General features: G+C 57.4%; 1 protein-coding gene across 11 annotated transcripts in view; it reads right to left on the bottom strand.

Moving 5' to 3' along the window:
- Positions 1-1,152: 1,152 nt before the first annotated feature.
- The window catches only part of SLC38A1 (solute carrier family 38 member 1), a 50,939-nt gene continuing 26,033 nt past the window's right edge, over positions 1,153-26,058 (bottom strand). For all 11 annotated transcript variants that reach the window (XM_089304811.1, XM_089304813.1, XM_051851014.3 and 8 more), the window contains exons 6-17: positions 15,599-15,672; positions 14,261-14,353; positions 13,600-13,681; positions 12,703-12,785; positions 11,255-11,313; positions 11,039-11,155; positions 8,944-9,023; positions 7,439-7,539; positions 2,761-2,879; positions 2,375-2,516; positions 2,187-2,284; positions 1,153-1,492 (exon numbers count right to left, since the gene is read on the bottom strand). In XM_089304811.1, the coding sequence (XP_089160937.1) occupies positions 1,391-1,492; positions 2,187-2,284; positions 2,375-2,516; positions 2,761-2,879; positions 7,439-7,539; positions 8,944-9,023; positions 11,039-11,155; positions 11,255-11,313; positions 12,703-12,785; positions 13,600-13,681; positions 14,261-14,353; positions 15,599-15,672 (1,150 nt within the window). In that variant the 3' untranslated portion in view covers positions 1,153-1,390. The remainder of the gene's footprint in view (positions 1,493-2,186; positions 2,285-2,374; positions 2,517-2,760; positions 2,880-7,438; positions 7,540-8,943; positions 9,024-11,038; positions 11,156-11,254; positions 11,314-12,702; positions 12,786-13,599; positions 13,682-14,260; positions 14,354-15,598; positions 15,673-26,058) is intronic.

Raw genomic sequence — 26,058 nt, forward strand, 5'->3', positions numbered from 1 at the left:
GGGTCTCGCGCCGCTCACGGGAAGCCGTCTGTGCAGAAGGGGCAGTGGCCTGACCAGGTCAGGCCTTTGTGGCTCAGCCCGGAGGCTCGCCAAGGTGGACGCAGTTCTGCGGCCACCAGGTGGTGCGGGACGGGTGCCCGAGGCTGCCTTCTCCAACGACACTTCCTGCCTCGGTGGTGTGCAGGCCCCTGGGGGCTTGCGGGATGCTCCGCCAGCTGTCATTTCTGGACAGGGGGCGTGGACACCTCAGTCGGAACCCAGAAGATACACCAGTCCCGCGTCACGGGAGCAGCTCACGGAGCGTGTGCTTCTCCCGGTGTGAGACGTGGGTGGCCGGTCACGGGGGTGAGGCCCTGGGCTGCCTTTGTGGCCTCCACTCCTCTCCGGCTGCCCAGCCCGAAACCCTCTCCTCTTTCAGTCTCTCGGTGGTTTCCCTGCAGTAAGAGGGCAAGGCCACTGTCCTCCCATGCAGGTCCCGGGGTTGGGGGCGGTCGTGGCCCAGCCCCGGGGTGGGGGGAAGGAAGAGGGAATGGCACAGGTTCAGGCCCCACGGGGAGGAAGGACAACACCCGTCACAGCTCCTCTCGGAGGATTCTAGACTCTGGATGGCGCTGACGGAGAAGTAGGAGTGAGGCTTAGTGAAGGTATAAAATCTCGTGTTTGTCAACACCCAGATGTTTAGGTAGAAAACAAGTCTCTTGCCGATTCCTCAAGTACCCAACACAAAGCATGAGCTGCTGGCCCTTGACCATCCTTAGGTCCACTATTCAGTGCAAAAAGCTGGTGGACACGAGGAGCTGCCGCCGGCTCAGCCTGGGGACAGGGCCCTGCACAGGACAGCGTGCGTGAGGCTCTCTGCTCAGGGACAGCAGGTGCCACGAGCAGACTCGAGCAAGTGGACACAGGCTGCCAGGAAGGCAACAAAGCTGCATTCGCTGGAGCGGCCCAGGGCGGCTGATCTGCTCGACACGCCAAGCCCAGTCCCTGCCCTCACGCCTGCCCAGCGACCATCCCTGCACGGTGTGGGCCGTGGTAGCGGCTGGCCCCTGCCCAGGATGCCAGGTCCCCGGAGCTGCCCCCATGTTGCCCATGTGCCCCGTGACCCTCCCAGGATGATCCCTGTGTGCTATGCTAACCAAAATAGGCAAATTATTTATGAAACCAATTTTTTTTTTCCTGGAAAGCAAAATATACACTTCAAGATTCTTCTCTAAGGAGGGATGTGAACCTTTACAGAAACAGGTCTCTGCGTGGCAACCCGAGTGCTGTTCCGTTTTAAGGGTCTTGTACGACTCTCTCTGCTTCTGTAAACTTGCAAAAGAGGTGAGGAGGGTGGCAGATGTGTGGGGACTGGATGAGCAGCAGACGGGAGCGCTTCCTCCTCAGGGGGTCAGTGGCCCTCGTCACTGCCCGACGAGTAGGCCCAGTCGTAGATGACCAAGGGGATGCTGACCAGGGAGAAGAGCACGCCCAGCCCCAGGAAGAGCGCGGCCTGGAGCAACACAAAGGCAGGGTTAGTGCCAGGGCAGCAACAAATTCTCCCTCTCCCTTCCTGTCCCCTGGCCCTGCCAACCCATGGGAGAACTTCCTCACACCGAGAGAACAGACCGCGAGAGCAGACGACGCCATGACCGAGTCTCTCCGAGCCACCCGCTACCCGCCATTCCCTCGTCTCCTAGTTCCCTACACCGAGGGCATCCACCTGGCCGGTGCCTGTGGATCTCACGGCTCCTCGCAAACTAAGACGGCAATGGAGAGACCGGCCTTGGGAGCAGCCGGGTCACGCTGCTGTGTGCCACCTGCCAGCCGAGTGCACCGCTGGGAGGCAGACGCTCAAACACGAGGAGGAGCAACTCAGAAGCCAAACAGGAGACAGGCATCAAAAACTAAGTTAAAGTGGGCAGGGAGGGCCACGGGCGGACGCGGCACTAAACCCAGGACCTGAACTCCCGAGGCTCCAACTCCTGGGCCGTGGCATCCCGGGGGAGGGGGGGTGTAGCATCAAGATGCCCCGGGCTGGCCTGGACTCTGGACACAGCAAAGAGAAGGAAGGAGGCACGAGGGCCACAGCGCACTCCAGCTGCAGGTGACAGAGAGGCACACCACAGGGCACGAGGGGACCACATCCTTGCTGAATTCTAACGGAAACAAACCAGGGACGTTAGAGACGCTGGCCAGAGACATACCCAGATTCTTTGAGTTCCTTTGTCTTCATCCTGGCTTGTGATTTTTAAATAAAGAGACGAAGGAAGAATGAAGATGAGCATGTTGGCAGAGGTAACACCTGGAAAAGAAAGGAAAGGCGAGTCGGGCACCGTCGCCGACGTAACCGTCAACAGCCGCTGCAGGCGGATGGGCAGCCACACAGCCCTACCCACGACTCCAAAAATGTCCTTCATGGAGGGGATGAAGATCACCAGCAGGTTGATAACCACCAGGAGGACGAGGGTCACCAGGACGTGACGACACAGATTAAACTTCGTCTTCTTCGCCAGTTCAAATAAGGACGAACGGACCTGCAGGAGACAGAAGAGAGGTTCCACAGGGGCCCGCGTCTCCCGGCACGGTGACGGGCCTGGCAGCCTCGCGAGTGCACACCCAGGGCCCCAGTTCTGGCCGCGGGGGACTGCCTTACGACGCACACCCCCTACTTATGCACCGACAGCAGGCTCTCCTGGTCGCTGTCAGCCGCGACCCGCAAGTCCCCTACGGTGCCCCCTTCTCCCGTCACTGCCGTTCCTTCCCAGAGGAAGGGCTCACCGTGAAGAAGAGCACGGGCACCGTGAGGATGACGGCGACGATGACGGCCAGGCGCACGGTCAGGATGAGCACGTCGTCTTTGCTCTGGTACTTGTGAAGCAGGTCCGACTGCACGTTTTCTGTTTGGAGGAGAGGAAGCACAGTGCTGAGCCAGAGAACGTGCGAAGGGCAGGCCGGGGAAGCGCACTCTGGAGACACTGTGGACGCCACGAGGCGCAGGCAAGGGCACCGTGGCGGGGGGGAGGGGGGCGCACCCGCCATCGCCACTTCAGCGGCAAGGAGGTGGCCTGCGACTGTGCGGGGCTGACCCTAGGAGGACACTGGGGGTCCCACAGCCCGCGCTGCTGGCACCAAGGGCCTCTTCAATCTCAACTTCCCACCACAGTAGCATCTGTGCCACCCCATCCTTGACCTCCTGCAGTGTGCCCCCCAAAGTCTCGTGTTCATGGCAGAGAGTGCACATGGCCCCGTCGTGGCAAATCCTGTGTGCAGAGTACACATGGCCCCATCGTGGCGAGTCCTGTGTGCACAGCTCTGTGAGTACACACAGCCCCGTCATGGTGAGTCCTGTGTGCAGAGTGCACACAGCCCCGTCATGGTGAGTCCTGTGTGTAGAGTGCACACAGCCCCGTTGTGGTGAGTCCTATGTGCAAAGTGCACACGGCCCTGTCGTGGCAAGTCCTGTGTGTAGAGTGCACATGGCCCCATCGTGGCGAGTCCTGTGTGCAGAGTGCACACAGCCCCATTGTGGTGAGTCCTGTGTGTAGAGTGCACACAGCCCCGTCATGGTGAGTCCTGTGTGCAGAGTGCACATGGCCCCATTGTGGTGAGTCCTGTGTGCAGAGTGCACACAGCCCCGTTGTGGTGAGTCCTGTGTGCAGAGTGCACATGGCCCCATTGTGGTGAGTCCTGTGTGTAGAGTGCACACGGCCCCATTGTGGTGAGTCCTGTGTGCAGAGTACACACAGCCCTGTCGTGGTGAGTCCTGTGTGTAGAGTGCACACGGCCCTGTAGTGGCAAGTCCTGTGTGCAGAGCTGAGAGTGCACACGGCCCCATCATGGCGAGTCCTGTGTGCAGAGCTGAGAGTGCACACGGCCCCATCATGGCGAGTCCTGTGTGTAGAGTGCACACAGCCCCGTTGTGGTGAGTCCTGTGTGCAGAGTGCACACGGCCCCATTGTGGTGAGTCCTGTGTGCAGAGTGCACATGGCCCCGTTGTGGTGAGTCCTGTGTGTAGAGTGCACACGGCCCCGTTGTGGTGAGTCCTGTGTGCAGAGTGCACATGGCCCCGTTGTGGTGAGTCCTGTGTGCAGAGTGCACACAGCCCCATTGTGGTGAGTCCTATGTGCAGAGTGCACACGGCCCCGTTGTGGTGAGTCCTGTGTGCAGAGTGCACATGGCCCCATTGTGGTGAGTCCTATGTGCAGAGTGCACACGGCCCCATTGTGGTGAGTCCTGTGTGCAGAGTGCACACGGCCCCATTGTGGTGAGTCCTATGTGTAGAGTGCACACAGCCCCATTGTGGTGAGTCCTGTGTGCAGAGCTGAGAGTGCACAGGGCCCCGTTGTGGTGAGTCCTGTGTGCACGGCTCTGTGAGTGCACCCGGCCCTGCTATGGTGATGGATGGGGGGCTCTGGGAAGTGAGCAGGCGGCATTAGCTGGTTAGAGCGGGGCCTAAGATCATAGCAGACAGACGGGGAGCAGGACAGGCCTGTCCTCCCTGTACCTGGGCCACCCTCGGAGCTCTGCAGCATGAAGGCCCCCAGAAGCCAAGCCCACGGGGCTGTGAACCTCCAAACCTCTGTCCCTGCTCGGGCTGGGCTGCCTCGGGCTTCGCGGCAGGGACTGAAGACTGGCTCCTCCAGTCCCCGACTGCTCCTCTCCGCTCTGCGGTGGAGGCCCTGGAGCTCAGTCTCTGGTGGCCAGGAGCAGAGACACCACGTGACCATGACCGGGGGAGAATTCTCTCCGTGCGTGTGCCTCGTGAGAGGGCAGCAGGCACAGCTCTGCCCTTTCTGTCAGCTCAGGCCTGCAGAGTTGCTTCGAGGAGCTGACACAGGAGCCCAGCCCCCGTCTGCGCTCGGGGGCTTCCCGCTGCACGAGTGCCAAGGTTAAGTTCTAATCTGGACCACTGAGCTTGGTCTCAGTTTCTCAAACAGCACCAAAAGTTTTAATAAAAATCTCATCAGTCCTAATTTTCTCACTTCAAAATTTATGACTGCTTAAAAATAGCTGGGCCTTTTAAAAATATTATTTACCTGGATTATTGAGGGTTTAAAAAAATTGACTCTATTTTTGAGTCAGAGTGAGAGACAAAAACAGAGAGAGGTCTGTTTATTCGTTCACTCCCCAAATTCCTGAAAGCCAAGGCTGCACCAGGCCAAACCAGGCCAGGAGTCAGGAACTCCATCTGGGGGGCGGGGACCCATGTACCTGAGCTGCCTCCCAGGGTGCCCTCAGCAGGGAGCTGGGAAGGAAGCAGAGTCAGCACCCAGTGCCAGACACTCGATATGGGACGTGAGGCACCCCAGGCAGTGGCTTAACCCACTGCCCCACAGTGCCCGCCCCAGCCTTTTTCTTTAGCCTAGCAGTGTAAAAAGTTTGGTATTCCGTGTGTGTAAAAACGATGGATTTACGAAGAAAGTTTGTTCAGCCACAGTCTGAGCAAAGCAACAACTTCACAGCATTCGGTCTTCCCGTGTGCCGTAGAGAAACACCATCGTGTGTGAGAGTGAACATGTGTTTATGATCCACCAGATGACGCGATTTTCGCTGCTTATGAGAATGACGGTGATCCAACTGACCATCGCTCCAGGCTGAATCTTTAAATGGTTTGAAGTCTGACACACTTCCGTTTATGAAAAAACAGTTAATAAGGAGATTATGAAATAAATGTGTATTTCAGTTAGGTCCCAATTTACAATGACAACAGAAGACGTTAAGAAAGCTTGGGGGCTGGTGCTGTGGCTCACTAGGCTAATCCTCCGCCTTGCGGCGCTGGCACACCAGGTTCTAGTCCCGGTCGGGGCGCCGGATTCTGTCCCGGTTGCCCCTCTTCCAGGCCAGCTCTCTGCTGTGGCCAGGGAGTGCAGTGGAGGATGGCCCAAGTCCTTGGGCCCTGCACCCCATGGGAGACCAGGATAAGTACCTGGCTCCTGCCATCGGATTAGCGCGGTGCACCGGCCGCAGTGTGCCAGCCATGGCAGACATTGGAGGGTGAACCCACGGCAAAAAGGAAGACCTTTCTCTCTGTCTCTCTCTCTCACTGTCCACTCTGCCTGTCAAAAAAAAAAAAAAAAAAAAAAGAAAAGAAAGCAAGCTTGGGATCCTCTGAATGGGGTCAGTGCAAGTTACGAGCAAACACAGTCTGCGTCCTCAGGTTTCACTTCCTGGGGCGTCCTAACTCAGCCCACAGGCTCTCTGCACAGCTCCACGGCCGCTGAACACCCGGGCGCGCTGCTTGTGTTTCACGCGCTGCCATGAGACTGGCTCACTGTTCTTCGTGAGAACGTCTCCACCCGCCGCTATTCATGGAGCGTGACCCAATTCACAGCTACCCAGGGAAGCCTTCTCTGCATCGTTTTAAACGTTCTTAAGGAAAAACGACCGCTTTTCAAATGCAATGTGTCTTAAGGACACCAGCAGGAGGAAAAACAGCCCTCTCTTAAGGTAAGCCGCTCTGTGCACAGGAGCATCAGCACTCGCCATCCTTAGAAGCAGACCAGCAAAGCCCAAGGGCAGCTCTGCGGCTCCCTTCAACTTCCAGGCTGAGGGTTACGTGGGGCTGGGGGGAGGCGGCCGGAATGAGGTTAGATAAGCGACACCAAAACTGAGAGGAGGCAGCGTCCGGCGTCCTAAGTAGGGTAACTGCGGCCAGCAACCTGAGATGCATTTCAAAACCAGGAGTCCACAATGGGAGCAGGCATGTGGCGCAGCTGGTTAAGCCACCATCCCAAGTTCAAGTCCCAGCTTCTCTGCTTCCGATCCAGCTCCCTGCTGATGTGCCTGGGAAGGCAGCAGAAGATGGCCCAGGTACCTGGGTCCTTAGGAACCACTTGGAGACCTGGATGGAGTTCTTATCTCCTGACTCTTGCTTGGACCAGATCCGGCTACTGCAGCCCTTTAGGGAGTGATCAGCAGAAAGATCTGTCTCTAAGAAATAAACCCATTTTTAAGCGTTGTGGTATAGTGGGTTAAGCTAGCGCCTACAGTGCTGGCATCCCATATGGGCACCAGTTCAAGTGTCAGCTGCTCCATTTCCAATCTAGCTCCCTGCTAGTGTACCTGGGAAAGCAGTGCAAGATGGCCCAAGTACCTGTGCCCCTGTACCCACATAAGAGACCTGGAAGAAGCTCCAGGCTCACAGCTTTGCCTGGCCCATCTCTGGGCCCTGACCCAGAGGATAAAAGATCTCTCTCTGCCACTCCCTCTCTCTCTCTTCCTCTGTAACTCCACCTTTCAAAAACTAAAAAAAAAATCTTTAAAAAAAAGTCTTAAATGATTAGTATTGGGGAGACAGAAGTGCTAATTTCCATACACATTGCATAGTTCTCAAATTAATGCACTACACCCCATTAATGTGTACGAATAAGCGTCAGTGAAAACCGTCAGGTCGATGTTGAATTTTAGCACCTTGCATACAAATGCCTGCGTCTGAGCCGCAGCAGGGGCTACTCACCATAGAACGTCAGGTAACCAAAGATGGCCGTGAGGAAGTACATGACAAACATGGCGAAGAAGGAGATATTTGACACCATCTGCATCTTCTTCTGTGACCGACTGGAAACACAGATGCGGGAATGTAACAATTAAAGCTCGCATGAAGGGGTGGGAGGTGCCAGCGTCGCTGTGCAAGGATACTATCTTAGCTCTCCTCCACCAAGGCGGGCAGACCCGCACACCAGGGTAGACAGACCCCCGGGCTGTCACACAGGGCAGGTCCCGTGGGGGAGGCAGCCAGCCACCGCACTCCCACGAGCGCTCCTCCCCATTCTGCTCAAAGAACATCGAGTTCTCAGGCGAGGCGGACACCATTCTTCAATATTTGTGCCTGATGTTATCTCACCCTGACTGTGCCCGGGACAAAAGGCAGAAGAATCCAAGTGCTTCTCTCCCAGCCCAGAGGTGGGAGAGACGCGGGGTGGGGCGCGGAGCTGGAACCCCACAGGTGCTCGGCCTCTGCTCTGCTTGGTCCTGGTTTTCCCCTCAAGCAGCCCCAGGGATGCACCTGCAAGGCTGACGCTCTGCAGGCAGTGAGCACCCTTCCCCCAGGCCCAGTCACAGCCGCCTGGGACGCTGAGGTCACAGCCAAGCCCTGCGTTGGGATGACTCTCGGCGACTCTTGTGCAAGACTTGAACGCAGTAAGACCACCGTCAGCCATGACATCGCCCCCCGCCAATAAGGAATCCAGGGTACCACGGGGAACAGGAGAACTGAGAAGTGTACACTTGGGAAAATCCCCAACAGAGAGCTATCGCATCTCAAAGACGCCAAAGGCATCGGGTTCTGCACTTACAGGCCAGCGGGTAGGCGGGGATCCTAACAACTCCGACAACCATCAAGTAAGAAAGGGAGTCAACTCGGTTCTCGGTGACCTGAGCTTTATTTCCCTTCCGACAAGGACACAAGCAACACAGCAGCCCCGCTGTGTGACCCCGAGGTGAGGGCTGTGCTGTGCCAGTGTCTGGCAGGCTGGGGGGACACCGGGGGCGGGGGGTGGTGAGAGGCAGGCGCTCAGCGTGTGCCACAACAGCAGTCCCAAGTGAGCCCGCAGGTCCACCAGCGCCGCAAGGGAAAACAGACAACGCCTGCTTTGGTTCTCTTACTGTCTGACCTGCCGACCTTCTCGGTCCAAACCAGCAGGCCCAAGCCATCCACAAAGAGTGAGCCTGGGACTCGACCCCGACTGCAAACCAGGCACGGGCAGCAGAAGCAAGGGGTGCGGGCTCGCGCCCACTCACGGGTCCTAGGACAGCCACTGGCTACGCCTATGGCCGGAAGCACTACAGGTTTCTGGTTTGTCTTGATTCTCGCGTGTTACATTGCAGAACGAGCTCCAGGAATGGCAGCAGGCCAGTGGCCGCTGGCGCCGGGGGGTGAGCTGGAGCTGGCCACACACGGTTCTTGCCTGCTGAGCAGGGGCGTAAAGGGACTCAGGGATAAAAAGCAAGCAAATCTCTTACTCCTTAAGCTCGCTGTAGATCGGCAGGACGGACGGGTGACACACGAAGGCGAATGCGATGGTTGGTAACGCATACACCGTCTGTTGGAAACAAAACAATACACTTTAAAAGAAGCCATTTTGTGGGCCGGCGCTGTGGCACAGAAGGTGAAGCCCCTGCCTGGGGTACTGGCACCCTGTATGGGCCCTGACTCGTGTCCCAGCTGTGCCACTTCCAATCCAGCTCCCTGCTGATGTGCCGGGAAATCAGGGGAAGATGGCCCCAGTGTCTGGGACCCTGCCACCCATGAAGGAGACCTGGAATAAAGTCCTGGCTTCAACCTGGCCCAGCCCTGGCCATTGTGACCATCTCGGGAGTGAACAAGTGGATGGAAGACCTTGCTCTGTCCCTTTGAGGCCGTCCCATGGGGCTGGGGGTCTGCGGGCCCCTCAGACACGGGTGGAATGTCCTTCCCAAACAGGCTGCCGGCTGTGGCTGGGAAGCCGTCTCCAGACCGACCCACACCTCCCTCCCTAACAGCTTCTTGTGCTGCAGGGGTGACCTTGCGGCTTTAAATCACACCTTCGGGGTCGGGGCCATCTTCCACCCAGAGCTGGCAGAGGAAGGGGCTGAGCCCCTGGGGAGAGTCAGACTGGCTCCAGGAGACCCGGGCTATCTTGTGTGACCTTATGGCTTTGATTCACACCTCCAGGGTGGGGGCCATCTTCCACCCAGAGCTGGCAGAGGAAGGGGCCGAGCCCCTGGGGAGAGTCAGACTGGCTCCAGGAGACCCGGGCTATCTTGTGTGACCTTATGGCTTTGATTCACACCTCCAGGGGACCTGCAGTCTTTCACCCAGAGCTGGCAGAGGAGAAGGCTGAGTCTCTAAGGAGATGGACGATCTCCAAGAGACCCCCCCCCACTGTCTCCATGAGCCCCAAGCCAATCAACATACATATGCAAAGCCCCCGTCCAATGGGCACCCCCAGTAGGATGACCCAGTGAGCAGACAGTGACGCCTCAGAAACCCGGGACACTTCCTCAGAGCCAGCGTCCTGCTGGGGCACTCCGCCTGCTCTCCTCTTGGACCAGACGCCTCCTCTGTTGTCTGCCAGTCAAATAAAAGTTTCTTTTCTGTCTAATAAAAGTTTTTGCCTCTTTGCAATTTGTTTCCTGGCTTTTTATTTCTATACTGAGCTGAGGGAAAGAACCCACGAGGCTCCCTCCTGCAACTGCCCTCCCCTCCATGAACGGTAACACCTTTCTCTGTTTATAACTCTTTGAAAAAATAAGTAAATCTTTCTAAGTAAGTAAGAGAAAGCATTTCTATCCCAAGAGCTGCCCCGTGTCTGTGTTTCCGAGCTGTCTTGTTCCTGAGCTGCTCACACCCCGGGACTAGGTGGTTATTAGCAGAGTTTTCATCTCTCAGAAACCGCTGTCCTAGAGAGCTCCATTCGGGCCTGGCCCTGGTTTCCTCGGCCAGGCACAGCCCCAGCCTGCGTGGCCCCACCCAGCGAGGTGGCCTGCCTGGGACTCCTCCCGCTCCTGCACTGCTCCTCGCTTAGAGCAGGTGCGGCAGCTCCGGAGAGATGAGCTGCGCAGGCCACTTCTCCGGCTGCATCCCGAGGAGAAGGGTACTGTTTTGCCTTTTCAGATGAGACTTTGTAAACTCTCAGACTCAACACAACTTCTCAGGCACAAGGAAACAGGACTAGAAGCAAAGACGGGCAGGGACGCTTAGGCTCCACCTGTGGCGGCCCTGGGCTGGGGGCTTCCCGGGGGATGAAGTCCACCACCGCTCCCAGAGCTCTGAGAGCCGGCTGAAAAGTCTGTAGAATCCCCCCACCCCCAACCACGTTCTAGAACGGGGGCTGAGGGTGCTGCTGATTGGCTGCTGAGACCGTTACCCACCAAGTGGCTTTCTGGGGAAACGCCGCAGGCCGCCCAGCCTGGAGAGCAGGAGGAAGCCTGCGGCGTCACCGGGTCCCTCTCGTGGGTCCCTCAGGGGACCGCGGGATGAGCAGCAGTGGTACCGCGCGTGAAGAAGGGAGTCGTGCAAAGCCATGTGATGCCGCCCAGGGCGACGGGCCGCTCGTCCTCTCCGTGGAGAGCCTACCTTCGAGTTGAAGGTGACGTATCTTGGTGTGCACGCCTCGGTGTCTGTTAAATTAGCGTTCACTGTTGCATTCAGCTCTGGACCACCACAGGGGATCTGGAATTTCTTGTAGATGACCTGGGGCAGTGAACACAAGCAAACAAGGCGGACTCTGCTAAAGCTGGACAAGGAGCCGGCACGGCACGGCACTGACCCGCCGCAGCACCTGGCACTCACCACGATCAGGAAGAAGACCATGCAGCTCAGGGAAAACCCGCTGGTGTAGCCCAGGTAGCCTTCAAGGGAGAGGAAGAAACAAACACTCGCAGCTGTCTCCACGACCCCCAGCGCTGTCTGGGGCTCCAGTAACACACCCATGCCACGGGACTACTGGCCGGTGATGTGACAGCGCTGAGTGAGGCTTCGGGTGGAAACACTGTGCGACGTGATTTGGCCGCACTTCTCCATGGCTCACACAGAACAGAGGTTCCCGGAGCCCAGCTCACGCTGCTGCACGCGGGTGGGGTCCTGCCAGCAATCGCATTTACTCTTGCCTCCCCAGCATCTCCTTAGTATGCACTTACTGTGTGCATCCTGACTGCCAGCCAGGTCCGGGGTTAGCAGGGTGAATTTCTGGGGATAAACTTTACCTGCTCTCCTGAGAACACCTGGGAGGCGTCTGGCTGTCTCAGTGGCCTCCCAGGGAACTGTGTGACTCTCATCCTTAGAGAATGGCGAAAAGCAAACTCTGCTGGTGCCAAAAAGCTGAACACAGACCCAGAAACCAGCACAGGAAGTGGTTTAAAAACCTATGGGGGCCAGTGCTGTGGTACCGCGGGTTAAGTCTCTGTAATGCCAGCATCCTATATGAGCACCGATTCCAGTCCCGGCTGCTCCACTTCAGATCCAGCTCCCTGCTAATGGGTCTGGGAAGACAGTGGAAAACGGCCCAAGTCTGGGTTCCTGAACCCACATGGGAGACCCAGATGAAGCCCCTGGCTCCTGGCTGCGGGCTGTCCCCACCAATTGCAGCCATCTGGGCAATGAATCAGACTGACTCTCTCTCTCTCTCTCTCTCTCTCTCTCTCTCTCTCTGACTCTGCCTTAAAGGGAAAACAAAAAACAAACAAACAAAAAACCTATGAAAACTCCTCACACAAGCTATGCAGGTCTGACACTTTTTATGTAAAACAAAACCAAAAATTGGTTCCTGACTATCTGGGGGAGGGGGAGCCTGAATCCACACTGGCACAGGCACCGCAGGGGTTTCTGCCGGAGCTCGGCTGACACCGCGGCTGCAGGCCTGAGCACGCACTCACGCGTCATCAGCACCGGGCACGGTGCCTCAGCTTCCACCCTCCCGGCCCCTCTGGGCGGGCGAGCCTGCACCGCGGCGTGAGTCACGATACCGGGGCGTGCACAGAAGCAACGCTGCGTCTTGGTGTGACCAAGTCTCCCGGCCACACGGCAGGGAGTTCATGCCTGCCAGGAGCAGAGTCCCACTTCCTGGACACTTCTTGGGTTCTCGCCCCAGAATCTCTCTTCCCACACCATCCTGGGCGCCGTGTCCTGACTGATGCTTCCAGCCCCGTGAGGCCAAGCCTGAGGCACACCTGTGGGTCCCCCGACCTCCTCTCTGCTCCGCAGCAGGCTGAAGCCCTGGGCTGAGCCCCACCTCTCCTTACCTAAATTCTTCAAGAGACACAGGGGCAGGATGATGCCAAAGGTCACCACCACCACCAGCACTCGGCCGTCCACGTACCAGGCTCTGAAAGGCATGGGGTGGCAGGGCTGTGAGCTCAAAGGGACGGATTTTCCTCCAATGTGAAATTTCACGGAGCAGTTTTACCATGACTAATCTGATCAACACAAATACTGATTTTATCCAAAGAGTGACCCTCACTCCTGGGTGACGCATGAAGATAAGTTTTCCACTGCCCTCTGCCAAGTTATTAACACACACACTGCCTTGTGCCCGTTACCTCCCAGCCTGTCAATCATTTTAAGAGAAAGCCCCTTGTTTTGCCGACATCAGCAAGCACCAAGTTGCCAGGGGCGGGCACTGGTCCCCGGTACCTTGGACTGGACCTCAGCTCCTGGGGACAGAATACTGGGCCCTCAGTTGCCACTGTTCTCCCTTGGAAGAGAACAGAAGAAACAGGCCTGGCAGGAACTGTCGGACCAGAGGGGGCCAGAGCAGGGGTCCCATCGACTGCAGCTGTGGCGGGCCTGGGGTCGGCCACATCCAGGCCATGTAGCTTCTGCTCCCCCAGTGCCCCGACCCTGCTCCAAAAGAGAGGCAGCATCCTTCTGTGTGCTCTGCTTCTGTGTTCAAGATACGCCACCTCTTTCTCATGTCACAGAAACCAGACACGGGCGCAGGCTCTAGGGAAAATGCAAACTCTCCCATTTGCTGAGTAGCCCCACAGATGTTTAAAACACTGCTCAGGAAAAACTATGCTTCTGCAGTTTTCATAAAGTAAAAACACTGGCTGGCCCACACCCAACTGAAAACATGTTAGTTATGTCACACACACACACACACACACACACACACACACACACTGGGCTCTGTGACTTACGAGAACGCCTCTTCCTTTCCCATCAGGAACTTGAGGGCAGAGGGGAGCTCGTTCTTCACGATGAAGAGGTAGCTCAGCATTGCTGGGGAGGCAAAGCACTCGTAGGGAGAAAAGCCCCACCACTGGCCAGGGTGGCAGCCTGCTCTCTGCTCCCCTGCCACGCGCCACGTTGACCGGAAGCCTGGTCACGGTTTGCATTAGGTTAAAGCTCACGCGGCCCCTGCCATAGGTGGGAATGATCCGGGCCCTGAACTCACCCAGGTTTTGAGGGGATGGCATGAGGAGGCAGGAGAGGAGGGCTGGGATTAGCAATTCTAATCCAGGGCTGGCATCCGGGACTGGGCGGGGTGGGGGGCTTATGTGGGAGACCTCAGGTCACCAGGAGCTCTCAGAACATGGTTCTCAAGAGACTCTGGGGAAAACCCCGGGTCAGGCCCAGTGTTTCCTCTGTGCCCTGGCTGATTCTGTGACCCTTCCTCCTGGTGCATCCTGCTATGGCCATCTACCCACCCTTCCAGCAAGGCCCACTCAACCTTGGACCTGACCCTCCCAAAGCATGAGCTAAATAAGCCTTTGCCTGCTGGTGAGCACGGGCCTCGGGCATCTCATGCGGGCGAGGGGACTACCCGCCGCGGGAAGGCACAGACAGGATGCTTTGTACCGCCAGTGTTCTGGAGGGAGGTAGCTCCAAAGATGACCAGCTTCCCCGTGGTGCCGAAGACTTGCTCTCCCAGCTTCTCATAGACCATGCAGCCTACAGAAAAACACAGACGGCACAGGGCTCTCCACGGCCAAAGAGCCAACCCTGGGTTGTTCTGCTGGCCACACCCCAGGTTCCTGTGTGGCCCTCTCCAGCTCTCGCCAACAGCTCTGGCTGGCGAGGGTTAAGGCATCCTCACTACAAAACCACCTCTTGACATTTTCAAACTTCAACGCCATCGCTCCTTCTCGGACTGCTATAGGAGCATGACAATCAAACGGCCAGGTCATAGGGCGCATTCTTAGGTCTCCCTACTCTGCTAGGGGAGCGTCCCACTCTGATCCCTTCCTTGGATCTCACGTGTGCCATTAAAATCAAGAGTGCAGTTTTAAGAAAACCCTGACTCCTGTCACACAAAGATTCCATGTGAGTTAGTTACCTGAAAATTAAGTTAGCCAAGAACTCGCTTAGTAACAGCCCATCCAACCCCTTTCCCAGAGGAACAAGCTTCACACCAGGCAATGCTACAACACGAGAGTTCCGACTGTTCTAAAATCTGGTTCAAAGACACCCAGCTCACAAGACAGTGGGCAAACCCATCCACAGATTCATCTAGCAAAACTGTAAATAAATACTAAATCTCATCTCGAAACAGACTGAATTCTAAACCACTCTTTAAAAAAAAAAAAGTGTTTATACTTCTTTATGGCAGTTCAGTTCATGCTTTGAAAAGGGTCACAGAGAAAGCAACACCGGCCAGGCTGTAACTAAACCTCTGTGTAACGTCTGTTTAAAGCCGACCTCAGTGAGCAACTCGATTGATCACGGAATGTTCCCGTCACAGGGATCGTCTGTGCGCCCCAGCAGCCGGTTGTTACAAACAGAGCCCGAGGGGCGGGCGTGCAGGGCAACCGCTTGAGGTGTGACACTGCCCAGAGCGCCTGCCCCGCCCAGCCGCCCGCTTTCCCTCGCACGAGCACAAGCAGAAGCAAAGCTCTGTTTACTCGAGAACCTCGGCGACCACAGCACAGAACCCTGGGCTCCCTGTCCTGGGTTCCTGAGGACTAGGGGAAGCTGAAGCCTTTAAAATGAGGTCATCAAGCAGAACGCGTGCCTGTGAAAGTCTGTCTGAAATGCCAGCACGGTGAGCTCACCGCCAATTCCTATTTTGCTGCATCTGCTCCTCCAGGTAAACACCGCTCACCAGGGTCTCCTGCTCCAGGGTCTCGGCCCTCTTTTATTAACAGTATCGCCACCCTCCCCGTCTTGAACATGGACGCGCGGATGCGCTCGGCTCACCTGTCTCCTTTGAACAGATCAACAGCAGGTTGATTGAATATATCGACAGCAGTGTGACCGAAGTCAGAAGTATCCTAAAGCAAAGAGACCTCGTGAGAACCGGGAGGGGTGAGGGTCTACCTGGCGTCAGTCTCCCTGCAGGGAGCCCTCAGCAGAACCGTGCAGGCAGAGACGCGTCCACGGGACCCCAAGGACGACACGGTGCCTGTCCTTTGCAGCAGCTCCCTGGGAAATGACTTGTGGGGGGCTTCGCAGCCTGAACCGTACCCTCCTGGAACCCCTGAGGGGCAACCACATGGCGTTCAGCCACCTGCGACCCAGAGGCACTGCAGGGACGCCAGGACTCCGCTCGCCGGCACCCCACACCTGCCTCTGAACTGTGCTTTGGACCAGGAGCCTGAGCCATGATTTCTGCACCTGGCTCGTGGGAGAGGAACAGGTACCCCTCCCACGAGTGAGAGTGTGAGGCAAAGACTCGTGTCCTGAGCAGACCCCTCCCGAGGAAACGCACTGGGAAATGCTGCGGGAGATGATACAGATTACTTCTGAATCGCTTGTTTAAAACAGACACCATAAAAGAAAGCCTCTTTGTTAAAAAGAAAAAAATCCAGACCCACATTTGAATTCCCTCCCTTCCTGGCACAGGGCAATAAACACGCAGCTGAAATAATGGAAGACGGCAGTGGACTGCACGTCGCAGGCCTCGGCTTCCTGTCCAAGGGGGAGAGAAGCGTGCTCAGGGAAGACTGTCCACAGCTTCCTGCCCGCACTCCACACGGCAGGCTGAGACGCCCTCAGACAGACAGCCCCCGGCTCTCCTCGCGGCTGCCACACACACTGCACCCCTGGGGGCGGCCTCTGCTTCCCCTCCTCTTCCCTCCCAAGACTGAAAACATGCACAAAACACAGGCAACTTGTGCACAAAAAACCCTATGAATGCTGGAGGGAGACTGAGCCTGAGTGGACGCCTCCCAGCTCAGGGTCCCAGAAGGCGGCCGCGGACCCTGACAGCGGACCCAACACTGAAGGCAGAGCCAGAGCACCTGCTGGCAGCTCTGCCCACCCGCGTCTTGTGCACCACGAGGGCGCCCAGGAGTCCGGCCAGCTGGTATTCCTTCCTGTGTGAGCTCAGAGGGACTCGGGCCCCCTCGGCATTTCTCCTGGATGTCACCCCAGCTTCTGCACCGCTGCCCGCTGACCACTGGCCCAGCGTTTTACGAGGCGGTGGAGCAAGTATCCTGTGGTCAGGCCGCTGCTGGCTGAGAATGACAGCCCCGGTGATGAGCGGCTCGGGAACAGTTACTGTGGCACGGCCTCCAGGAAGGCTGGGAAGGACCCACGCGGCCCCACGTGGGGAGACAGGGTGCAGCGACTCCTGCACCTTCGTGCCAGGGGACACCTGCCGGAACACCCCGTCAGCAGGGACCACGTAGCTGCTCCTGGCAGGATCTGTGCTCTGCAGCAAAAGCTGAGCCCAAGTCCCCGCCACGCTTCCCCCTCAGGCCTCGTTTACCCACAATCCCCTACCCAACAGACGTCCCCACCCCTCCGATGGTGGCAATGGTCGTGAGCCGGGCACAGTGGGCCGATCCCACTTATCCTTCCAAAGGCCGAGCGCTGAGCCCATGCGAGGCCTGATGTCACCACCAATGCGACGGACCGATGATGTCACCCACGCGATAGCTGAGGTCTACACCCATGCCACAACAGCCGACAACCATGCACCAGCCCAACGTCACTGTTGCCTGCTCCAAGGGGCACCACACTCCTCTACAGACGGCCGAGCTGGGCTTCTCTTTCACGCAGGTGCGCCATGCGCATCAGTCTCAGCTCAGGCAGGAGATGCAGGGCTGTGTCCTCCTGACCCATCCCACGCACACTTGGGGGTGTCTGAAGCTGAGCAGGGCTCTCCCTTTGCTCCTGGCATGGCTCTCTCCAGGTGGCGGGGCCTCCTCAAGGCGCTGATCCTTCTTCCTGAGGTCCGAGCATCACTGGAACCAGACCACCCACAGCTGGCCCATGGCCCCCCGCTGCTCAAGCCGGGAGCCCGGAAGTCACTGAGCTCTCCCTGCCCTCCAGCCCTCATATCTAACTCACATGGGGGGTCCCGTCGTCTCTGTCTCCCAAATCCATCTGAGGCCCACAGCTTTCACCTCGGTCAACACCGGCACCCCTGTGGACTGCCATGCTCCAACTGCTAGGCAGCTGTGACCTCTCCGTGGTCCTCTGCTTGTCCCCGCACCCCTCTTCCCCCGCCAGTGTCACCTTATTCTGCTGCCATGTCACAGGACTCCACCACGAGGCCCGCAGGACAGGCCACAGTCAACACCCACACGCGGCAGACTCTAAGCAAAGACTGGGCAATTTTACAATTATCGGAATCCCAGGCCAGCACTGGGGCGCAGTAGGTTAATCCTCTACCTGCAGTGCCAGCATCTCATATGGGAGCTGGTTCTAGTCCTGGCTGCTCCATTTCCAATCTAGCTCTCTGCTGTGGCCTGGGAAAGCGGAAGATGACCCAAGTCCTTGGGCCCCGCACCCACGTGGGAGATCCAGAAGAAGCTCCTGGATCCTGGCTTTGGATCAGCACAGCTCTGGCCACTGAAGCCAGTTGGGGAATGAACCATCGGATGGAAGACTTTTCTGTCTCTCTCTCTCTCTGTGTCTGTAACTCTACTTCTCAAATAAATAAATAAAATCCCATGTGCCAGGTATCCGACTCAAATCAAGGCAGAGTCTACCCTGAGGGTCAAGTGACCTCCCCGCCCAGCCCCACCTCAACCTCAGTTTGGCCCTGCTCTGAAACCTCGGCTGGCTCCCACACAGCGACACCGGGGGCAGTGAATGTGGCCGAGCGCCATGAGTCAAGGAGCCCTCGGCCTGGCTCCACAACACTGCCTGGAATCTGCTTCCTGCCCCTCCCCGAAGCTGGCATGAAATTCACCAACCGCGATTCTCGGAGACACCTGTTCTCCATGATTTTAAAAATATTCCTGACTGTGATCTCAGACAGGTTTGCTCTATTTGTTGCAAGACAATTTCAGTGCATTTCCTAACCATTTCTGGATGCCTATTTTTAACTTTTATTTGCCATTGTGTTTGAGTCGTATTGATAGGACAGTAATTCTTTGGTCTTCTATAACTTACCCAAAGACTATAAACAGTCTGAAGGAATTTCTCTTTTTTAAAGAACTACATGCCAGCAAAATGTGCCAACGGCTGGGGCCAAGCATTTCAGGTACGACTGTGGTGACTTCATAACTGCATTTGGGTGAACTTACCCCACCCTCTCCTTCAAACTGAGACCTGTGCTGTCTACAAAGCAAATTTACAGCAACAAAAAAACCAACCCCAGACTCCTGGTCCTGAGACAGTGAGGACAACTGTCACAAGCCCAGCTGCGCAACCAGAAATCCAGGACACCCGCCACCTGGCCTCAGAAACAGATCCACTTTCACACAGCAATGACTCTTAGAGCTATGATAGGGACCCAACCAGACCAGCAGAACCTCTACTGATAACGAACGCGAGGGTGCTCACTGCATGCGCGCGAGTCCCACCCCTGCTCCCAGGGAGGCAGGCTACACCGCCAGTGTCACGGCACGTGCGCCCCGGCAGAGCCACTGCACACGTGACGTCACCCGTCACAGGCAGCGTCCAGAGAGGAACAACGGTGAACAAAGCAAGACCTGGCCAGAAGGAAAGGCATGGAAATGTTAACTGGTGATCGAGCCGGGAGGCTTGGAGAGTTTCTTCATGCTTGATTTTATGCATTGCCAAAGTGGTCTCTAACGGCTATCTCACTCCACTGTCAAGCTGTTCATTAAAAAGTACCGAGAGGCCGGCGCCGCGGCTCACTAGGCTAATCCTCCGCCTAGCGGCGCCGGCACACCGGGTTCTAGTCCCGGTCGGGGCGCCGGATTCTGTCCCGGTTGCCCCTCTTCCAGGCCAGCCCTCTGCTGTGGCCAGGGAGTGCAGTGGAGGATGGCCCAGGTGCTTGGGCCCTGCACCCCATGGGAGACCAGGAAAAGCGGATCAGCGCGGTGCGCCGGCCGCAGCGCGCCGGCCACGGCGGCCATTGGAGGGTGAACCAACGGCAAAGGAAGACCTTTCTCTCTGTCTCTCTCTCTCACTGTCCACTCTGCCTGTCAAAAAAAATAAAAAAAAAAAAAAAAAAAAAAAAAAAAAGTACCGAGAGCCTGATTTCAGTCCCTTTTCTGGGGGGACGGTGGCGCTACCTCGAGTCCCTGTTGTTCGCACGACACAGGAAGGGACAGAAACGTAACTGCTCAGCCCCGGGGTCAGGGAGACCTGAGGTTCCGTCTCAGAATTCCGAGGGTGCGAGGCCGGCTCCCCGGCGTCCAGTAGGTCGACAGGGGAATGGAAGAGGGCTAAAAGGCAGGGTGGGGAGCACACTGGGCTTCACTGACGATTCCCTCCATCTCTCCCTGCAGCTAAATCTGAATTCTGTGCTGAAACTTTGTGTTAGACCAGCCCCCATATTGCGTCAGGTTTTGCTTTGCCTAGAAAGATAAATGTACACCCACAATATCCAGATCAAACATCTGCTATAAACCCGAGAAGAACAGGGTCTGCGGACAAAAGCAGAACCCGTCCGTTCAGCTGCTGCTCTGTGAAGTTAAGAACACTGGGAGGCGGGGCTGCAGCCTGTGGTGCCGGCATCCCACATGGGCGCCGGTTCCAGTCCCGGCTGCTCCACTTCCGATCCACTCTCTGCTGTGGCCTGAGAAAGCAGTAGAAGATGACCCAAGTCCTTGGGCCCCTGCACCTGTGTGGGAGACCCAGAAGAAGCTCCTGGCTCCTGGCTTCAGATGGGCCCAGCTCCAGCCATGGCAGCCATTTGGGAAGTTACCAGTGGATGGAAGGTACCTCTCTCTCTCCACGTCTGTCTCTCTGTAACTCTGCTTTTCAAATAGATAAAGAAATCTTTTTTAAAAAAAGTTTAAAAAAATATTGGGAGACAATGCAGCCCAGACGAGGAAGCTGGCCAGGGCAGGACGCAGTGCAGCCTCTGCTTCCTGTCTGCACCACACTGGGAGGGCCGTGGGTTCTGTGTGTGCTGCACTTCCAGCTGTCAACTTCTCACTCCTCCTGGCTGCTCCTCGAGCTGGTTTCTCTTCTCCTGCAGCCTGGATTCTTAGCCCTGTCACTCGCTGAAGATGAGCCTCCTGAGTGACGGAGCAACGGGACATAACCGCTGAGGGCCCTGTCCAAGGACCACGGGTAGCCTGCGTGGACAAGACTGTGCAGTCCCCGAGGCTGCTGTGGACATCCTGGGCAGTGGAATGGTGGATGTGGGCTTCACCCACAGTGCCCGCACCATTGCCCTGGTAACTAACGCTCACAGTGAAAGGGGCACCCACTGGATGTGTCCTTCTAGCAAGTTCCTCGGCCTCTGTGGGTCTGGGCTTCTTGATCTGTACGATGGACTGGTAAGTCAAGGAAGCCACGTACACTTCACAACTGTCTTTTTTCATAAAAGCCAGCACCGCGCTCAGCCAGCAGCCTCACAGGAAGCTGCTCACCCCAACAGACGCCGCGTGCCAGGCACAAGGCAAGGTCCGCCACGGGGAATCGAGCAGCACCGAGTGCCCACACGGGAGCAGCTTTCCAAGGCACCAAACCAGCTGCCACCGAGTGCAATCAAGTCCAGGCCCACCTTGCACCTGCCTACTGCGCTGCTACGCATCGGGCCTGTGACAAGCAGGTGTGCTATGCCTGGTGCATGTGAATGGTGCTGTGGGACCACAGCCAGCACAGTCGTCTCCTGTGGGTGGGGAAGAGCACAGGTCACCCACCGTCCTTGGATACGGCCCTGATGCAGCTCAGCACACACAGGACTGCGTGGACCCAGCGAATGCACGCACACGTGTGTTCTCATATGGCGTGTGCATGTGTACGCAGTCCTTCCTGTCTGGGGCCAGGAGAAGTGAATTCTCAGAGACAGGGCCATTCCCACCCAGCACAGCGGTGGGGCTCAGCCTGCAGGCCACACTCGACTGCACACAGGGCCCAGTGTCGGCACTGCCCTGGCCTCCGGCCGCTGCCCTGTTGCTGAAAGCTGATACAGCCAAACTTTCAGAGGCCCCCTGGCTGCCGCTGCCATCCTTGCTCTGTGTGTGTCCCGAGCTGGCCAGGACACGCCGATTCCCCCAGCACAATTCTTCCCAAACAGGGGCGTCCGAGGCCGTGGCTCCGGCTGCCAGGACAAGGAAATGCTGTCCTCTTCAGACCATCTCTAAGGCACTGCAACCCCAACTCCAGGAATTTTAGAAACAAGTACCAGTGGCAGGCAGAGACGACTGGGCCACACTGGGGACCTCCCAGGGTCCACCGGAAGATGAGGCCCCTCACGGCTCTGCTTTATGCCCCAGGACACCCCAGCCACACCCCCGCCGGGGCTTTCCTGAGCAGGCAGGAGACGACCGGGCCACAGTGGGGACCTCCCAGGGTCCGCCGGAAGATGAGGCCCCTCACGGCTCTGCTTTATGCCCCAGGACACCCCAGCCACACCCCCGCCGGGGCTTTCCTGAGCAGGCAGGAGACGACCGGGCCACAGTGGGGACCTCCCAGGGTCCGCCAGAAGATGAGGCCCCTCGCGGCCCTGCTTTACGCCCCAGGACACCCCAGCCACACCCCCGCCGGGGCTTTCCTGAGAGCACTCCAGGCTGATGCAGCCCTGGTGAGGACAGTGCGAGAGCTTGCAGCACACAGGCCGTCGTGGCTACCACCAAGGGCAGGACGGTCATCTTGGCACGGGTGAGCCGACCATTCCGGAACAAATGCAGAATGACAGAGCAGAGCCGGGGTGCAGAGGAAGGACGGGTGTTGGCATTGTGTGCGCAGGTCAAGCCGCAGTCTGCTACATGGGCATCCCAGCGGAGCGCTAGCTTGATTCCTGGCTCACCACTTCCGATCCAGCTCCTTTCCAATGCTCCTGGGAAAGCAGTGAAAGGCGGCCCAAGTGCCTGGGTCCCTGACACCCATGTGGGAGACCTGGGTGGAGTGTCCAGGCTCCTGGCTTCAGCCTGGCCCAGCCCCAGCCATTGCAGCCATTTAGGGGGCACTCTTTGGATGAAGATCTCTACCCACCCCACCCCGCTCTGTCTCTTGCTCTGCCACTCTGCCTTTCAAACAAATATTTGAGAGAAAAAATAGAAAAAGCAGGCAGAGCACTTGACAGGCATACTGCAGTCTCACTCCAATGCCGTAGGATTGGCTGAAAACATTTAGAGACATCAGAGATCTATGCCAGGGAGGCTGCTCCAAAATATAAACCTGGTAAAACCAGAAATCCATTCGTGGGAGGGGACACTAGCAATTAAATTTGCACAACGTATGGACAGGCGTCAGTGGACGAGTCTGTGGCTCTGTCCCTGGCCTCTGCCTGCCCCGTGTGCAGGCTGTGCCGCAGAGAGCTGCCATAAAGGCAGAGGGGCCGCCAGTGTCTTCAGTGCTCACGGACCTGGTGCAGAAGATTTGTTCTGACTGGCATGGGGGGCATTCATTCTTTTCTAAACACTAAGTGTAGACAAGAAGGTGCTGCATCTTCCTGGTGGCAGGCAATGACGAACAATCCAGAAAGACAAATATGAGAGAGACGAGAGAGGCAGCACTCACTGTAACTGAAGCAAACAGCCCCCTTGAAGTGTCGGTGACTGTCTGCCCCACAGCAGTTACCGTGCTCTCCACCCTAGCCACTGAACAACTAATGTCCCCGGACGTGCCAACCTCCTGCAGGACTGTTAGCAGCCTCTCAGCTATTGCAAATTTCCAAGAGAATGAGGCACTCCTAGGGGAGTTCATAACAAGCCAGGTCCCTAGCTGACCTTGTGATTGTCACAGGCATGAGGGAAAAGCCAGAGTTCCCCGTCTGCTCCATCCATTTGACCTTCCCAAGCAGGATTCTGCTGTCGCGTGTTACAGACCGGCCACGGGGAACTCACAGAACCCCAAGCGCTGGCCCTGACGGAGTTTAATCCCTAACAGCAGGATGCTCAGGGGCCTCTCTGAAAGGAGTTGGTGTGGGGGCTCCCGGCGGCCATGTAAGTCCTGAACCATGTGTGAGGGAAGCAACGCACTGCGTGTGGCGAGCAGGAAGCCAAGGGTCCGAGGGGTGCAGCACCCACGAGGCAGCTGTCACTCTCCACTCCCAGGGACTGCACGGTACCCGTTTGGTACACTTGACCTTGCAGAGCTGCGTGCATCATTATCAAGATGAAGGTGTTTGGTGGTCACGAGTAGGGACTTAGGAATCCTGACTGCCTTTACAATTACATTGGGAAGTGAAAAGTAAGTAAACCTGCCAGTATCCACCGCCAAGAATGGGACTTCTCTTCTGCCCAGGCTCACAGGCAGGTTTGATTTCTGGGCCAGGCGTCAGCATGAGGCAGTGGTGCTTAAAGCAGGCCAGTTCTGGCAGCCCCAGAGGCCGCTCTGGCCCCTCCGTTCAGCTCAGGATCACAGGTGCGTTGGGACGCCTCTGTTAGCTTAGCTGTACCTGGGCTGGTGCCCACCTCGCAGAGCTGTGGGCGAGGATTGGATAAGACTGTGTGGTGTGTGCAGTTTCCATCCAACAGATGTTAGCCTGGCCTCTGCCAGGCACAGCCGCGGGCCCCCCTCTGTCACCACATGCACAGCACCTGCTCGCTTCCGGAGCAACCCCCAGGGCCAGTCCAAATGCACACTCCTGGGTGGCAGTCTCCCTGCATGCCACTTCCACAGCCCGTGTGCAGGTGCGTGATCTCCATTCCCAAAGCCACCGTGCAAATGGGATCGAAGACTCACGGCACCACCCCAGAAGAAATAAACCCGGTGACTGCTCGGTACAGATGGCCACGTGTGCCATGATGAGCACTCAAAGAGGCCGCTTACAAGCTCGGTCTGCTGTCTCGGCAATGTCACGTGCTGCGCTTTGCTGGTCTCGTTTTCAACACCAGGCTACACGGCTGAGACAAGAAGTAGCCGCGCACGCTAAGAAGTGTGCGTGTCCGTGAGGCACTTACTGCTCCGTGAAACACCTCGGGAACCCAGCCCCCGAGAGGGTGACACGGGCTAAAGAGACTGTCTATAAGATGTGACAAAGAAAGGCCACCACCCTCTGCGATCAGTGCTGGTCCTGAGTCCCTCCTGCTATGCAGCAGCTATGGGGAAGCCGCACAGAGAAGCCAGAGGCGACCAAGGTGAAGGGAAGCCCCGGGGTGTGGGGAGGAGGAGCGGCCCGGGAGTGCCCTCGCCACTGCCTCCTGCTCGCTCAGAACGAACACCGGCTGTCATCCGGCTGCGCACTTCCTGTGCCCTGGTGCAGTCACAAGGCTTCCAGGTCAGTAAAATCCAAGATCTCACAACAGGCAGAACTCCTTGACTGCTGGATGGGGACGACAGCCATCACAATCAAGCGAAACGCTGGCCCACACTTCCCCAAGACAAAGCAGTCACACCAGTGCTTTTCTAGTGGCCCTGTGACTCCCGGAATCACGGGGGGCCAGACTGGAGGCCTTTCTAAAGCGGCTCCGTCCCCCCGGCCACTGTGAGTCTGGAACAGCGCCCAGGACCAAATGAAAGGCCACGAGGCTCTTGCCAACAGCCTCCTGGCCCGGAGCAGCCGCAGGGGCGGCCACAAAGCCAGGCCTCTTCTGGACAAGCAAGAGAAGCTTGTCTCTAACGACTGCCTGCCGACGGCGTGTGCGGTGCTGCTGTCCACGCCTCTGTGGACAATGAAACAGCTACAACAGGTTCTTCCAGGGACATCTTTCTGCTCTGAAAGTCAACTCTATCCAATTCTTTACTTCAGTCAAAACCTAAGGAGTCGGGCCAAGCCGGCGCCGTGGCTCAATAGGCTAATCCTCCACCTTGCGGCGCCGGCACACCGGGTTCTAGTCCCGGTCGGGGCGCCGGATTCTGTCCCGATTGCCCCTCTTCCAGGCCAGCTCTCTGCTATGGCCAGGGAGTGCAGTGGAGGATGGCCCAGGTGCTTGGGCCCTGCACCCCATGGGAGACCAGGAAAAGCACCTGGATCCTGGCTCCTGCCATCGGATCAGCGCGGTGCGCCAGCTGCAGCGGCGGCCATTGGAGGGTGAACCAACGGCAAGGAAGACCTTTCTCTCTCTGTCTCTCTCTCTCACTGTCCACTCTGCCTATCAAAAAAAAAAAAAAAAAAAAAACCTAAGGAGTCGGGCCAGCGTCATGGTGTAGCTGCTGCCCACATCCCATATGGGCGCTGGTTTGAGTCCCAGCTGCTCCACTTCTGAATGTGCCTGGGAAGGCAGCAGAGGATGGCCCAGGTACTCGGGCGCTACACCCATGTTGCAGACCTGGAAGAAGTTCCTGGACCCCGGATTTGGCCTGGTCCATCCCCAGTTATTGTGGCCATTGGAAAATGAACCACTGGATGGAAGACCTCTCTCTCTTTCTCCCTTTCTGTCTCTCCCTCTATAACT

This window comes from Oryctolagus cuniculus, chromosome 9 (genome assembly GCF_051225735.1).
Source record: "Oryctolagus cuniculus isolate XC-2025 breed Fujian yellow rabbit chromosome 9, ASM5122573v1, whole genome shotgun sequence".
Classification (NCBI taxonomy): domain Eukaryota; kingdom Metazoa; phylum Chordata; class Mammalia; order Lagomorpha; family Leporidae; genus Oryctolagus; species Oryctolagus cuniculus.